Raw genomic sequence first — 15,596 nt, forward strand, 5'->3', positions numbered from 1 at the left:
CAAACAAACAAACAAACAAACAAACAAATAAATAAATAAATAAATAAATAAATAAATAAATTATAACATAAATTTAATTAAATTTAAGGGGGAAAACTGTCAGGACTGGATGGGGAAATTAAAAAGAATTCAGTGCTCCTCTACACTCTGCTGTCTTTTTCTTGTCATATATACAATTATTTAAACTCAAATCAAAATGAATTGATTATATTTATTATTATTTATGCAACAAGTCGTGTAATTAGCAGTGTCTGTGGGGTTTTAGGACGACACTGAACTGAACAGCTCTGTCCCAATGATGCCCTTCCAGGTTTTTGTAGTTCATCAGCCAGCAGAGCGCGTTGCACTGCAGCCTCCAGTGCTGTAGGTGGCGGTGCCATAAACTCACCACTGACATTCAGCAGCAAGTGTGTCTGCGGCATGCTGGCCTTGGATTTGGAGAGAAGATCGTGTAAGTTATTAAATGTCTTAATCATTATTGTTGTTTTAAGTAGAGGACTGGTTGTAATATGTAGATGTTTAGATTTATAAGCACATTCGGTTTTCGTCGTTGTTGTACGAACGGTAGTGTTTATTAATCGCCTACAACATGCATGCAAGTCTATGATGTGATGCAAGAAACATTCAAATGAGTTATTGCGAGTGTTTACATATCTAAGATGGATATATGGCTGTAGATGATACATATCTTTTTTTGGGGGCGTTGCTCTTTTCTATTTGAAATGCTGTTGATTTGATTTCAATGGCATTTTAAGTCAAGGTCATACTGGTCTGTTTAGACTTCGGAGTTCAGGAGTAAATTTACATCAGATATTCCTAGCACTTTTTAGTTATTAAAGACATGCATTGTTGTTTACGAGTTAATGATCATAAATTATTTAGATCATATTTGCTGTTTATCAACTCTAACTCAAAATTCAAGTCTCAATATTCTCAAAGAATGTATACATACAGTACAATCATGTATTGTTTACATGTATATGTCACTAATACAGTTTAAAAACTATTTTTGCTTGATCTTTTATAATTAATTATTTTTACTCATATAGGCATAATTATGTGTAAATGTAATGTTTTGATCTGACATTGGATCTGAACTGCTTGGTGATATTTTTTACACAGATTCACACTTGTAACCTGTCACTGGCTGCAGGATGTTCTTGACTCTGGCACTTTTGCGAAAGGGGATCCCAGGAAAGCAGTGGATTGGGAAGTACCGTCGACCCCGAGTAGTCACCTGGCAGATGAAGCGGAATATGATTAAACGCCTGGAACAGGAAGCGGAGAATGAATACTGGATCAGCCGGCCATTCATGACGCTGGAACAGGAGCGAGGCCACGCAGCGCAGAGGCGGGAGTGGATGCGGCTTCAAATCAAAGATACACAACAAGCCAAGTTTCCTGAACACAAATACATTGCAGACCAACTCAACCACCTGAAAATCACCAAGACCTGGTCCAGCTAACCAGAACATCAAAGACTGATGGATCTCAGAGTTTGGAGAGAAAGTGTAAATTTTCATTCATGTAAATGAAATAATAAAAATCATTGTTTGATTTTATAAATTCTGCGTTGTACACCTGGCTGTATGTGATGTGTTAAGTTTATAAATGGTTTCTTTTCTAATCATCATATCTGGCTCTTCTTATTATTTCTGATTCAAGTAGTCTCAGTGGTATAGTTTAAAGGGATAGTTCACCCAAAAATGAAAATTCTGTCATCATTTACTCACCCTCAAGTAGTTCCAACCCTGTATGAATTTCTTTCTTCTGTGCTGAATACAAAAGAAGATAATTTGAAGAATGTCTGTCACCAAACAGTTGATGGGCCCCATTGACTTCCATAGTATTTTTCCCCATACAGACAGAATTTTCATGTTTGCATTATCCCTTTAACTGTAATGTGTTACAGCTAAATTATATTGTAACATGGAGAATTCAATCCAAGTGACTTCTAAACAAATGTGTCAGTAATGAAAAACAGGTGTGAATAGGGTGAAAAAAGTGGTCACCCTTTTGAATCAGATATTCAATTATTACATGCTATTTGTCTCATGAACATGCCACAGAGAGTTAGGGGAGATGTCAAGATTACGGATTGATGACTTAAAATGTCAATGAAATGGTCATGATTATGAATGATTGGCTATGCTGCATTCGAAGCCATTGTAAAACACTATTAAACATTTCTATAGAACTACATTGCACGGCGGAAGAAGTATTATAACTATTATTTGTTATCAATAATTTATTATTATTGCTGTTTGTGTATTTTATTTCATCCTGCCAGGCACGTGTAGTAACCATTTTATAAAAGCAATAGTGATTTTATCATGTTCATGATAGTAACCTAATATACTTAAACTCCCATGCACTAGAGAGCAGTGTACACGTCATGCTAGCGCAAACCACGTTGAAAACTACACATCCCATAAAACATTGAGCTCGAGCACCTTGGTCTCCATGACAGTCTTGTTATTGTTGTTTAGTAGATAATCATGGATGGATGAAGAATACAACTGCTTTTCTTTTCAATAAACCCTTCCTAATAAATCAGTCAACGAAATGGTGGAATAATCAAATTTCCGTTTCATGTTCTCGGACTCTTTTCTCTCATTCACACAAGGGTTTGATTGGTCAGGTTCGGCCCAGCTCAGTGCTGGATACTACACGTTTTCTTTTCTCACATCTCAGTTGTGATCCGGTCTGTGTGGTTCCTGTTTGTGAAGAATGAGAGAGCAGCGGTGGTGCAGCAGCAGCGGTCGGGTCCGGACACAGGAGGCTCGGAGTCGGATCACAGGATTGATGGAGGAGATGCGCCTGTAACAGCATCAGGAGGATGATTTCACGATACAGCCGTCGGCCTGTATCTCACAGCCTAGAGATGTGCGTATAAATCACACAAACGATCTCAAGCTGCCTACTTAGATAGCATTTTCATATCTTAGTCGCATAGATAGCCAGCTAACTAGGTTACTGTGGACTGGCGTTTAAATACATCTGGTTGATTTATTAAGTACAGTGTGTAAATTCTCAAGGAATACTTTAAAAAGCCTTAATTTTTTCTCTAGATGTATGTGTAGAAAGATTTTTGGATGAATAGATTGCTAGATCTTTTAATAGATAGATGAGCAGATTGTCAGATATTTGGATTGATCCATAGATAGACAGACTGACAGATAGTCGGATGGATCGATGGATGGATGGATAAATGGATAGATCTTTGGATTGATGCTTAGATGGATGGACAGACAGAAAGATAATCCGACCGATCGACAGACAGATATAAAGATAGACAGACAGATTAGATGATAGATAGATAGATCGATAGACAGGCAGATTGATAATCAAGCTGGCCTGTCATCATCTAGTAAACCCTTTTCCTCTGTCTCTCTGCTGGTTTTGGTAGTCGTGGTTTGTCCCGCAGCTGTCTGGACCAGCATCCTCTTCCAGAGGAGGCAGATGATGATACTGTGCATCCTCCCAGACTCCTGCATGATCTACAGGAGGACATGTCCTCATACAGCAGGTGAGTGGCAGATTGAATGTGTGTCTGTACAGGTATATATTAAAGGCATTGGCTTTCATCAATGTGTATATTGTTAGATAATGTTTATTCTTGTGTATAATATTCACTCTTTTCAATCTGACATTTGAATTTATGAAATAATGACACTCTTTCTCTCTTTCTAGGTCTGAGGAGTCCTCTGCATCATCCATCAGATCGGGATGTCAGACACTCACCACAGATGACACAGCTCAGTCTTGGTCTGGTATCCATAGTTACACAGGAACTGGCATCTCTACAGAACGCAGCTCTGTGTTTTCGTGGGGCTACGATGTGAGTCGTAGAATGATGACTGATTAGTGTGATTATTCCTGAATTCCACACCAGATGCATTCTTGTTTTTAACTTTACAGAATCTTCAAAACTGGGTGCTCAAGTTCAGGTCTTTTTTCCTTCTCCCCATTTCTTTTTCTCTTTTCCGGTAGGAATTTGATAAAGCCGCTTCCAGGCAGGTCCAGCAGATGTTTGAGGAGATTGAAGAACAGTTGTATGAGAGGAAGTGTGAAACTCAGCTCAAAGGCCTGCAGGAAGAGTGCCAAGAGTGGGCTTCACGATTCCCTCACCTCCGGTTCGCACACGTATACACGCACACACTCAGATCTGTGGACCAGATCTATGCAGTTTCTGGTTTGGGCTGGATGATTAATCGTATTTTAATCCTGATCACGATTTCTGCTTCTCTCGATTAATTGTCTGCGATAGTGATCCACTGAAAATGTTCTCCGATCTCCACTGTGATACTCCGTGCTATGAAAGTATAGCACTTTGTATAGATGAAAGTGCTATACAGCCAGTCCGTGTATGAATCTTGACTATATCGTTTGCTATTGTGGTTGCTGAGTAAATCTACTTGCACAACCTTTTTGCTACAATACAGTCTTTTTTGGTGTTTTAATCGATTTTTTTTTTTTTTACATAATTAAAAATGATTGGGATTAACTGTTTCTTTGCTTTTGATAGAAACTTCTCAAAGTCACCATGAATACACATCTCAATAAGGAAGAAATGACGATCGCAACTTTAGTTTCATTACGAGTTCATAATGTAGAGAGTGTGTTAATGTATATGATAAACTAGAAAACTAAATTAAACCTTGCATATGTGTTGATGCTCTCTTGATATGTGTTTAAAGGGGCTATATGTAGAATTTCAGAAACTCTTGTTATTAGCGACACTGGTGGCTGTTACGTGAACTTCAGCCAGCAACTGAACGTGATTAAATGCCCCGATAAACTCATGGCGAAGTTCGTTTTCATTCTTTGCTTAGAAGTAAAAAAAGGTTGGAAATACCTTTGCGTCGGTATACTGTTAATGAACATCCAGACACCGTCCGCGCTGCTGAGAGCGAGGTTTTGATGAATATGTAAATATGTGCTGAGTGCTCTCAATAACAAGAAAAAAACAAGATGACAGATGAAATGACAGAGCCCTTTCAAATGAGAGTGCAATAATTCTGATGAAATGTAAAAAGAAATTTCTCAAATGAGAACAATCATGATTAATAATTCAGATAATTATTTAGCAAAATAATCGTGATTATCAGTTTAACCATAATCGTGCAGCCCCTATGCCTGGTTATTAAACCTGTTTGGGGATTTTGTGTGTGACAGGATCCTCGGAACGCAGCTGGTGTGTCCCACAGATGAAGGATTCCAGTGGTTCGCCACCCCAGCTCACACTCCCATCCTCTCCAAGGCAGGCCAGAGCAAAGAGATAACCGCCAATGAGTGAGTTCAGTTTGTTGATGTGTGCGTATGAAATTATAAGTGTTCTGTAAAGTCTCATTTCATGGCATTGTGTGCGTGTGGCAGGTTGTGTGTGCAGGGTCGGAGGGCTGTTTTGTGTCGGCCCTCTGTGGAGGTGACCCAGCATGTCACGCCCAGCAGTAACCATGGAGATGAGATGCCCAGGGTGATTGAGGCCGAGGGGCTGATAGAAGAGTATCTCGCCTTCGACTGCAGAGACCTGTGAGTGTGTGTGCGTGCTTGTATGCTTGTGTGTGACAGATGGGAGTTTATTTTAGCATAATTTATCTGATATTTGTCAGAGATTTCTGCAGATAATATGTGTTTATCTAGGGATGAGGAATGGGAACGCGATTATGTGAACAGACGGCGAAGGCGCTGCCTGCCCCCTGTCTCGCCCTATCGCTGTCGTCGGGAGGCGGTGCTTGGTCTGCTGTTTGATGATGTGTGGCGTGAGCTCATTGGCTGGATGGAGGAGCTTGTACGTAGGCATTGGGAGGGTTTTGTGTCAGGTAGGATGAATTTTCAAATACTTGTCTAAATGTGATTTGCTGTGTTTTTTTTTTACTCTATCGTTCAAAGATTTGGGGTGGTCCTTACGATTTTTAAAAATATATATTTTTTTAAAGAAGTCTCTTAAGGCCTCGATATACTTCAAGCTAAATCAAAGAATGAACTGGTGTGAACAAAACACAAGTTCTTTATAATATAAATGAAGTGTAATTCTAATTGAAAGCAACACAGACACTGTTTTTTCATGTTTAATACTGTAGAGCTGTTTGGTTTAAAGCAATCTATTGTATAAAGTGCTATAGAAATTAACATGACTTAACTTTACTGGAGTACCGGATTGCAGAGCTTGTGCAAACATCCACATCGCTATGATCAGATGCTTACTTAACTGCTGTTTTCTCACTGCTGTCATTTTTGAAAGTTTATTTTGTTATTGTGAGGAAAGCACGCAGCACATGTTTACATATATCTAAATGCCACTCTCAGCGGTGTGGGCGATGTTGGGTTGTTCGCTCACAGTATACCGCTGCAAAGGTTTTTCCAACTTCTTTTTACCCCTAAACAAAGAATGAAAAAGAACTTCGCTGTGAGTATAATGGGGCCTTTATGTTAACCAAGGCTGCATTTATTTGATCAAAGATCCAGTAAAACAATAATGTTATGAAATATTACAATGTAAAATTATTTTTTTCTATTTAAATATATTTTAAAATGTAATTTATTCCTGTAATAGCAAACCTGAATTTTCATCATCATTACTCCAGTCTTCAGTGTCACATGATTCTTCAAAAATCATTCAAATATGCTGATTTGGTGCTCAAGAAACATTTCTTATGATTATCAATGTTAAAAGCAATGCTGATTTATATTTTTGTAGAAACTATGATACATTGTTTTCAGGATTCTTTGATGAATGGAAAAGGTCAAAACAACAGTGTTTATTTAAACACTGTTTATTTTGTGTTTTTGTAACTATATAAAAGTCTTTACTTTCTATTTTAATGCATCCTTTAATTTCTTTAAAAAAAAAAAAAATGTTTTACTGACCCCAAACTTTTGTACTGTAGTAGTGTGCATGACCAGGACATCAACCAAGGGGTTTATTTCGTAATAATGATCAGCAAGATTGTACATTATACTATAAATGATATTTCATACTACACAGCTCACCAAATAAATGAATAAATGTACATGAAACATTGAGTTTTTGTAATGTTAGAGGAGACTTAAGTGATGCAAGAAATATACAGTTTAGCATCATTATTCTCTACTATTTGAGAGCAAAGTGTCATGTCCAGTCAGAATCAGAAAGTATTCAAGTATTGAGTCGAGTATTGGTGAAGAATATTATGTCTTTGAACTTCTCTGTCCATCAGATGATGAGAAGAATGCCGTGGCCCTCAGCCCTGCGTGCCCTGATACCCAGAATCCTTTTTTGCTGCTGTCCAATGTCTCATCAGTGCTTCCTCCACTGTCACAGAGCAGAACACAGCAGCTCACGGCCAGCTTGCAGGCCCAGGTTGGTTAACCGCTTCAGAGATTGTAGAATATATTTAGAGCAAATTCTTTTGGGTTGGTCCTTTTCCTTTTTGTGGCAGATGGATGAAACACTGATTTCATCTGAAGTCCTGTCTCACTGATTTGTAACCCTTCCATCCCCTGTTATCTGCTTGATGATAGTGTCCAAATAGATTTAAATAACAGGATTCCCACAGTCATAGAAAACTGATTTCCTGGTTTGGAAAAGATCTTTCAAAATCTTTTTTTTAAAAATCTTAAAATTGCTATAGTGAATGGGTAATGGAAATGAAAAACTTATGGGAAGTTGCTGTACTGCACCCAAAGCAAATTTAAATACCATTTGGCTATTTTTAAAATCTAATTATGCATGCACTTTATGATCTTACATTTTTGTACTTTTAAAAAGTCATGAAGTTATGTTTTGCTTTAAAAATGTTATTTGGCTAGAAATTGCATTATCTCTATAAAATAATTATTAAAAATCTTTACCTGGAAATTTTGAATAACTGGAAAAGTCATAGAAATGAATGTAGCCAAATCTGTGGGAATTCTGTAGATACAAGCGTAGATCTTCACTGCTTTGTGTCCTCTCTGTCTTTGCACATTCACATACCCAAAAATACACACAAATGCTGATTTTCACTGCTGTCAGCATTTGCTTTTGTTTTTCCAGCTTTTTCCCTCAGGCTTGCAATTCATTAACTTTTTACCTCCCTTTTTTCTGTCTTTTCCTCATTGTCTCTGTTTCTGCCTTTCTGTCCAATCATCCATCTGTCATCTGTATTCTTCCTTTCTCTTTCTACACCTTTCTATTTCTATCCTTTCCCTCCATTTTCTTTCCAAAGAGCTCAAAGTCATGGGGTTCAAAGCACAAGTCAAGACGGAAATCCAAAAAGCAGAGAAAGTCATCGACTGTATGTAACTTTACCCTGATAACAACACTTAAATGGAGAGGGCGGACGAGAGTGTTTCTGTCTGTGTACCGGTTCCCCTCTTTTTCTCCTAAACTTCAACGCTCATCTTTGTTTTTTTAACAACCAAATCACTAGCCACTGTTTAAACATCCTTATAAAATGTCTGATTTTAATTTAACCTTGTGTTCATTTTTTTTTTTTTATCTTGTGGAGGTGTTTATAATGCTTGTTCCCACTCTCAGTATTCTTTCTGTTCTGTATGTTTCTATTCAGTGTCTTTTTGTCTGTTTTACACACATTGCATGCTGAACAGATCATGGATGTCAGATGCTGGTTTTTTTTTTAAACACTGAGATATACAGACTTGTGCACTAAAGGGAAAATAAAATTAAAACCTGAACTAGCCTAACGTTTTTTCTTTCCTGCTTCTCTCTCTTTCTCTGTTCCCACAGACCAGTCGAGTGCCAGTAGGGGCGGCGGCTGCTCATCACAATTTCAATGACCTCATCATGATACATGGCATTCCACTTCAGCAAAGGAACCTGGGAACTCTGGACCGAATAGCTCAGTATGAACACCACAGAGGAAATAAACACCAAATAATACAACTTTACTGTGCATATTTAGCACTGTAGTTTAGTCTTTAATTCTGTTGATCCACAATGATTGATCCAAAGTAAAGGTTGCTGATGTAGTATTTTGCCTCTAGTTCCATCCATAGGAAAACATACCCAACAAACAATATACAAGAGTTGATTAATAAGACAATAAATAAATAAAACCTTTTTAATAATAAAAAACACTGAATTGATTGACATCTAAAAGTCTAACAATGTTTTCTTAAAACATGTTTGTGTTTTTTTACATTTTAAAAGAAATACTCTACTGTTCAAAAGTTTGGAGTTGGTAAGATTTTTGAAAATGTTTTTGAAAATCTCACCAAGGCTGCATTTATTTGATCAAAAATATGTTAAACCAGTAATATTGTTACAATTTAAAATAATGTTTTCCATTTAAATATATTATAATAGAAAGTTCAAAAGAACAGCTTTTATTTGAAATAGAAATCTTTTGCAACTTTATAAATATTTTTACTGTCACTTTTGATCAATTTAATGCATCCTTGCTAAATAAAAGCATTCATTTAAAAAATAAAAATGATGCCAAACATTTAGTCTTACTACAAAAAAAAACAGCAATTAGTTTTTAAAATAAATTTTTCAAACTGAGAGCTTCTGAGCATTTATTTTATTTTATTTACCAATTCAAGAACCAGCTCCTATTTGCTTGTGTGTCAGACTACAGTGGTTGCATTGAACCAGTGACAACTGAAAGACGTGCTGTCTATTCATTGTCTTTGTATTGCTTTGCAGTACTTAGTCTTTTTATTCAAACTGAAAATTATTTTCTTTAACACGCTTCCATAGATTAGCTGTGCAGGAAACACTTCTGTATCTCTATGGCTTCTCTAAATGAATCATACTTTCTTTGATTAATCTACTTTCTGTCATTCTGACTGTAGAGACTCTGAGGAGAAAGTGTCTCATCGTCCCGGGTCTAGTGTCATTCCCACCAGTAAACCTCGGCCCCGTCGTGCACTGGAACAAAGCTCCTCCTCCTTGACTCGCCCCCCTCAGTCGGCACGGCGACGGAACCCGCCTCCTCGCACTCTGATGCCATTGACATCCAGTGTAACGCAGGCCATCACAACCGGCTCCATGGAAGAGGTGGTTAGAGGCACAAGATTGTAAGTGCACCTTATATTTGTGTTATATATCCGGTACTCTTCTGTGTCCCAAAAAACAAGTTTATTACAATAGTGTGTGTCTGTACTGTATGTGTTTAAGGACGACCGCCAGCGATCGTTTGGCCTCTCCTCCAATGCCTCTCAGTAGAAACACACTTCTCCCTCCTATCGCCACAGGAGACACAGACCTTACCTACTCCGGACAGCACTCACGGCTTATGCAGGTGCAACCAGACGTTAGTAACAGTTGTTTAGTTGTTTTACAAGATGAGTCACCAAAATGTTTGGTCAGGGTTTTTTTTCGGGAAGAGAAAAACTTAAAGGAATAGTTCACCCAAGAATGAAAATTACTATCATTTACTCACCCTCAAGTTGTTCCAAACCTGTATGTATTTCTGTCATTTGCTTAACACAAAAGAAGATATTTTGAAGAATGTCGGAATCCAAGCGGTTAATGGTCCCCATTGACTTCCATAGTCATTTTTTTCCTATACTATGGAAGTCAATTGGGTCCATCAACTGTTCTGTTACCTATATTCTTCAAAATATATTCTTTTGTGCTCAGCAGAAGGTTTGGAACAAATTGATGGTGAATAAATGATGACAGGATTTTCATTTTTGGGTGAACTACTCCTTTAAATGTAAAATGCAAATGTGATGACAGGATTTTCATTTTTGGGTGAACTAGACGCACAACAGTTCTGTTCTGGCATTATAGGTAATATTTTCATTGGCAAAATTGAACAAAAACAGACAATATTGCATCTAAAATATAACACAACATTAACTTATTTATTTGTTTATTATTTACCATTTAACTGTTGTATAAAATCAATATCACATTTACATTTGTGCTATTCGGGACAAAAACATTACTTGTGTGAAATTGCTGAACTACATCATAATATAAATATCAGGGGCATTTTAAGTGCATTCTATAGGCACCATTACACAGTGAGTTGCTGCCCATCATAATGTTTGTCACCAATCAACTTTATGAAATGTAAGACGAACTACGTAGGTCTGGGGCGGGGCGGGTGCATAATGCGTTAAATCGACAGCCCTAATTTATATATATATATATGTATATTATATGTATGTGTGTGTGTGTGTGTGTAAACGCGTGTTTGCAGAAGCAGAGAGGCTCATCGAGTCGTGCGCATAGTGCAGTGACCGACGAGGGTGTCAGTCTGCAGCCCCGAGACAAAATGCACTTGCTGGACGTGTTTTCCAGACCCAACACCACACACACCTTTAGGGTGAATCTCTCCCACATATTTGTATACATTAACACTTCATTATGACCCTCATCATGTGTTTGTCTTCATTAATGTATTGAGCATGGTAAACCTTGCTTTGCAGTCAGACACCCCTTATCGCCGTTCATTTACTGGAATAGACAACATCGGTCAGGGACGACCTGGCAGAGCATCTGTTGGCATAGGTGGGTGCATACAAACACACACACATCTTATGCTCCTCAAGATGAACACTGTAGTTCTATTAACTGTCCCGTTGACTGTGTTTTGGGTGTGTGAGCGCAGATTCTCTGGGAATTGGTGTGACTGGAATCAGTTTGGGTATCAGCAGCTCCTCCTTTGTAGACTCATTTTCCCATCACCCCCATGGCCACTTCCCCACTGAGCATGAGGAGGAGCCAGATGCAAAAGCTCCGCCCCCAGGTAAGTGGGAATCAGTTTAATCATTTTTTGCCTTAGAAAATAAAGGTAAAACATTTTTTTTTACATACAGTAAAAACATAATAGTATTTTTGGCAGAATAAACTAGATTTGCATAAGTTTCTGATAAACTTATGTTGTAGGTTTTTGTTCTTTGTAAATTAAATTTGTTGGCAATGTACAGTAAATTTGGCAATAAATAGTTTAATAGATACAAGAAAGAAAAGACCAGTCAATTTAATATACAAATACTCAGTTTGGGGTTTGTAAGATTTTTTAAGTCTCTTATGCTCATCAAGGCTGCATTTATTTGAACCAAAATACAGTAAAAACAGTAATATTGTGAAATATTATTACAATTTAAAAGAACTATTTTCTATTATAATGTATTTTAAAATAGTTTTTTCCTGTGTTGGGAAAGCTGAATTTTCAGCATCATTACTACAGTCTTAAGTGTCAGGTGATCCTTCAAAAATCATTATATTTCTAATATGCTTATTTGGTGCTCAAGAAACATTTATAATTATTATACAGTTGCTGCTTAATATTTTGTGGAAAGCGTAAAACATTTTTCAAAAAAATCGGCAAACTTTTGAACAGCAGGTTACGGTAATCATAATTCAGCATGCTAATATTAATTCTTTACTGTCAGTTATATATATAAACAAAATTAGCACACCAAAGGCTGGAATGAAGTTTGTTTGAGCTGAATTAATTACATAAAAATGTGGAACAGAAAATATAATAGGATATAAAAGCAGCCTAGCAAGCACCGTAATAATATTTATATGTTTGGGCACCTCAAATCTGCACTTTCTTACTACTTTATATTTATGAATATTACATAATTTTTTACTTAAAGAATAATGATGAAAGAGTGAAATGTAAAAAGGAAGTCATTTAATATTCTGATTTATCAATTTATTATTTATTATCAATGATTAATCATTAAGTACCATGCTCAGACTCAAGCATCTGAGTGCTAAAAGTCTAAACTTTTTCTTTAGATATAACTTACTAAAGCTTACACAGATCTCACAGGAAATATTCCTTATTACATTTGTACTACAAATACCCTGAGTTTGTATTTAGTAACTCATCTTGGATATATAATAGATACTGACATGATTGGATGATCTTTATACTGATAATGATCTTATGCTATTTATGCTTATACTAAATAGATTTTAGGCTATTCATCTTTAGCATAAAATGCAAGTCAAAATGTAGTGTTAACACTTTGTCTCTCTCTATCACTACTCCCAGTGTCTGTTCCTGCACGTTCCCACAACAGAGGCGGTACGACGGCACGCAGTAGCAGACCAGGGCTTTAACACAAAAAACATGTACACACACACACACACACACACACACACACACACACGCTTACACACAATCTCCCTCACCTTCTTGAACCAAACACACCTCAGCACTGACGCAACTTTTCTTCAGTACTGACAGATGCTTTATACGTCTGCTGGACTTTTGTATGACACGCCATTTGGGCGTGGACTATATTTATGACCACAGTTGTTATTATCAATAGTATTGTTATTCATGTTGTTGTTTGAAATTTTCTAAAACCCTATTTTTGTATATTGGACTATTCAGCTTCATATGGCTGCCAAATACAGGAAACTGTCTATCTATTACATCTGTAGACGTACTGTACATGCTGTACTGTATGGAGTAACAACTTTTGGTTTTCCTTAAAGACGGGTCTATGAGGCCTACATGGAGTTTCTATGCAGGTTCATACAAGCAGGGTGTTTAAATTGCCTGAATGTTGCCCACACCGGATTGTTCAAGACTATTGGATTTTGGAACCTGCTATGGAAGATTATACTGTCTGTATCCTAGACGGATGTTCCAACGTGATGCAATTCCAACAACTTTATCCACAATCATAGAAAATAGGCGTGTAAGAATTCTTATGAAGATTCCAAGGTTATAAGCCTTTTTATCATGTTTCTGTGATCATGGAATGTTCAATAGCATTCAAACAGCAGAGCTTCAGTGTAGAACCTCAGTGACCCCAGTTTTTCAGAGATGCACTGAAATTCCGGAAGTATATCTGCAATACGAGTGCGGGACAGTACAATAGTACAGCCTACATAATGATGGGCGGAAAAAGGATTCAAAGTTTTAAGTTTCTTTTTAAAACATTTTGTTATTGAGAAAATTAGCCTTAAAGTGGTGTCATATTTGCATAATTTAGGTGAAATTTTGCGGGCATTTTTCAATTGTAAATCCTGTAGCGATGTACGAAACAGCTCACACAGAAGTCACTTGCTTTCAAACTAGCCAGTTGTCTGTTGGTTTGCATGGTGAATTTGTGTGAGCAGCTTGAACGTGAGCTAAAACTGCATCGGGAAATTTTCCGCCCTCATGTGAAACTCATAATTGTACGGATTTCTATTGCAATGAATAGAATTCACCCGCAAAAAAAATGCACAGAGCAATGGTAAATGTGACAGCACCTTCAGTCCTGTGAGCCATACGGAGCTTGGAAAGCGATGGACAGGACAGTGTGTATTAATTATTATATATAGAAAGCAGAAACGCACACAAAGGCCGCAGATGTTTCAGGGTTTGTTCAAACATGTGTACTGTAAAAATCTTTTTTGTTTTTGGGGGGTGGGTGGGGGGGAATTTCACAGGAATATTATAGGGAAAGTCTTTAATTTCGTTTTTTAAATGGCCATTTGGTTTCTTTGGTGCCAGGAAATAAAAATAAAAATAAAATCCTTAAATATTTAACACTGACTGGTAAAGCACATTTTGACGTACCGTTTTACTGGCAGATATTGAATGTGGCTCTTACAGGTTTGTAATGTTTATGTGGCAGCTTCACTGTAACAGCATTTATTGAAATTGTACTGACTCTAACTGAACATTTGCATTTCTCAGATTTGATTAACGTGTTGATCTCAGTGAGTGAGTATTGCTTTTAATCGACTTTTTTGTCTATCTGGAGAGTAACCAAGCTCAAAGCATGTATTATGAGTGTACAGGCCATTATAATGTTTGATGATCAGAGAGATGGATTCCTCTACAGCCATACAGAAGGGATGTCACAGAAAGACATCTCTTCATACCCCAGCCTAACGCCTCCGCCTCTAAGACAGATTAAAATATTCTTCGCTCAGCTCGACAAGGACAATCCAGAGTTGAAGATGTTGTAGCCATATTTGACTTGTAGAGTTTCTTTATTCGACAGATTTCTAGAGTTCCAGTAGACATTCTGCTGTCTTGAGTTTCATTTGCTTCTGATTTGAGTGGGCAGATTTTAAGAGCCATGTCACCTGAATCAACAGACCATGCTGGTCTTTTAAATATGGATGCAAGGGGACATGTTTTGTACGTGGAAATAATGGTTTATCTGCTCTGAATCTGGTGATGACAGTGTGTGTGGTTGTGCATGTGGAGGTGACAGCTCCTGGCAGGTGTAGCACTGCTGTATCTAAGATTCCCCTTAAATGTTTACCTCTGTAACATTAATGAGAATGGCAATTGAAAAAATAAAGGCAATTATTTGAATAATACAGTGGGTTTTTTTTGTCTTTGACATTGTAACAGGACTACATTCATGTGTCTGTATCTCAGTTACTATACAGTTTGGAGTCCAAATTTCAATTGCACATTTTCTCTTGCAGTGGTTTTGTATGTTCGTTTCAAACACTTAGTTTAAAACCTTAAACTAGAATAATTTTAGGGATTTTATCATCATTATATTTTACTTACATTTTTTGGTGTAGCTGTTGGGTCAACAAGTGAACAATAAAACCACAATTGCCTATATTATAAACAACTTTTTTGATCATTATTTTTATTTTATTTTTTTGCTGAATTGGTTTAAAAGACTGTAAATTCTGTTGTCGCCACTTATGGTCAGTCTCATTTGCAGCA

General features: G+C 37.1%; 2 protein-coding genes across 6 annotated transcripts; both read left to right on the plus strand.

The window, feature by feature from the left end:
* Positions 1–318: 318 nt before the first annotated feature.
* On the plus strand, positions 319–1,633 carry mrpl57 (mitochondrial ribosomal protein L57). Of its 2 annotated transcripts, none has more exons than XM_082143942.1 (2): positions 319–451; positions 1,123–1,633. In XM_082143942.1, the coding sequence occupies exon 2, from the start codon at positions 1,155–1,157 to the stop codon at positions 1,464–1,466; it is 312 nt and encodes a 103-aa protein (XP_082000068.1). In that variant the 5' UTR covers positions 319–451; positions 1,123–1,154; the 3' UTR covers positions 1,467–1,633. The 2 variants fall into 2 exon arrangements, with proteins under 2 accessions (XP_082000068.1, XP_082000069.1); XM_082143943.1 differs by having other exon boundaries at positions 340–451; positions 1,154–1,633.
* A 777-nt stretch (positions 1,634–2,410) lies between these two features.
* Positions 2,411–15,232, plus strand: fam149b1 (family with sequence similarity 149 member B1). Of its 4 annotated transcripts, none has more exons than XM_082143938.1 (16): positions 2,411–2,886; positions 3,410–3,529; positions 3,694–3,841; positions 3,994–4,136; positions 5,179–5,295; positions 5,380–5,535; positions 5,647–5,825; positions 7,203–7,345; positions 8,193–8,261; positions 8,714–8,829; positions 9,784–10,008; positions 10,109–10,244; positions 11,142–11,267; positions 11,371–11,452; positions 11,553–11,690; positions 12,954–15,232. In XM_082143938.1, exons 1-16 carry the CDS (start codon positions 2,840–2,842, stop codon positions 13,019–13,021), a joined length of 2,013 nt encoding a protein of 670 aa, XP_082000064.1. In that variant the 5' UTR covers positions 2,411–2,839; the 3' UTR covers positions 13,022–15,232. The 4 variants fall into 4 exon arrangements, with proteins under 4 accessions (XP_082000064.1, XP_082000065.1, XP_082000066.1 ...); XM_082143939.1 differs by having other exon boundaries at positions 2,412–2,886; positions 10,109–10,232; XM_082143940.1 differs by lacking the exon at positions 8,193–8,261 and having other exon boundaries at positions 2,414–2,886.
* Positions 15,233–15,596: the final 364 nt, after the last annotated feature.

The sequence above is a fragment of the Leuciscus leuciscus genome, assembly GCF_965113295.1.
Source record: "Leuciscus leuciscus genome assembly, chromosome: 17".
Lineage (NCBI taxonomy): Eukaryota > Metazoa > Chordata > Actinopteri > Cypriniformes > Leuciscidae > Leuciscus > Leuciscus leuciscus.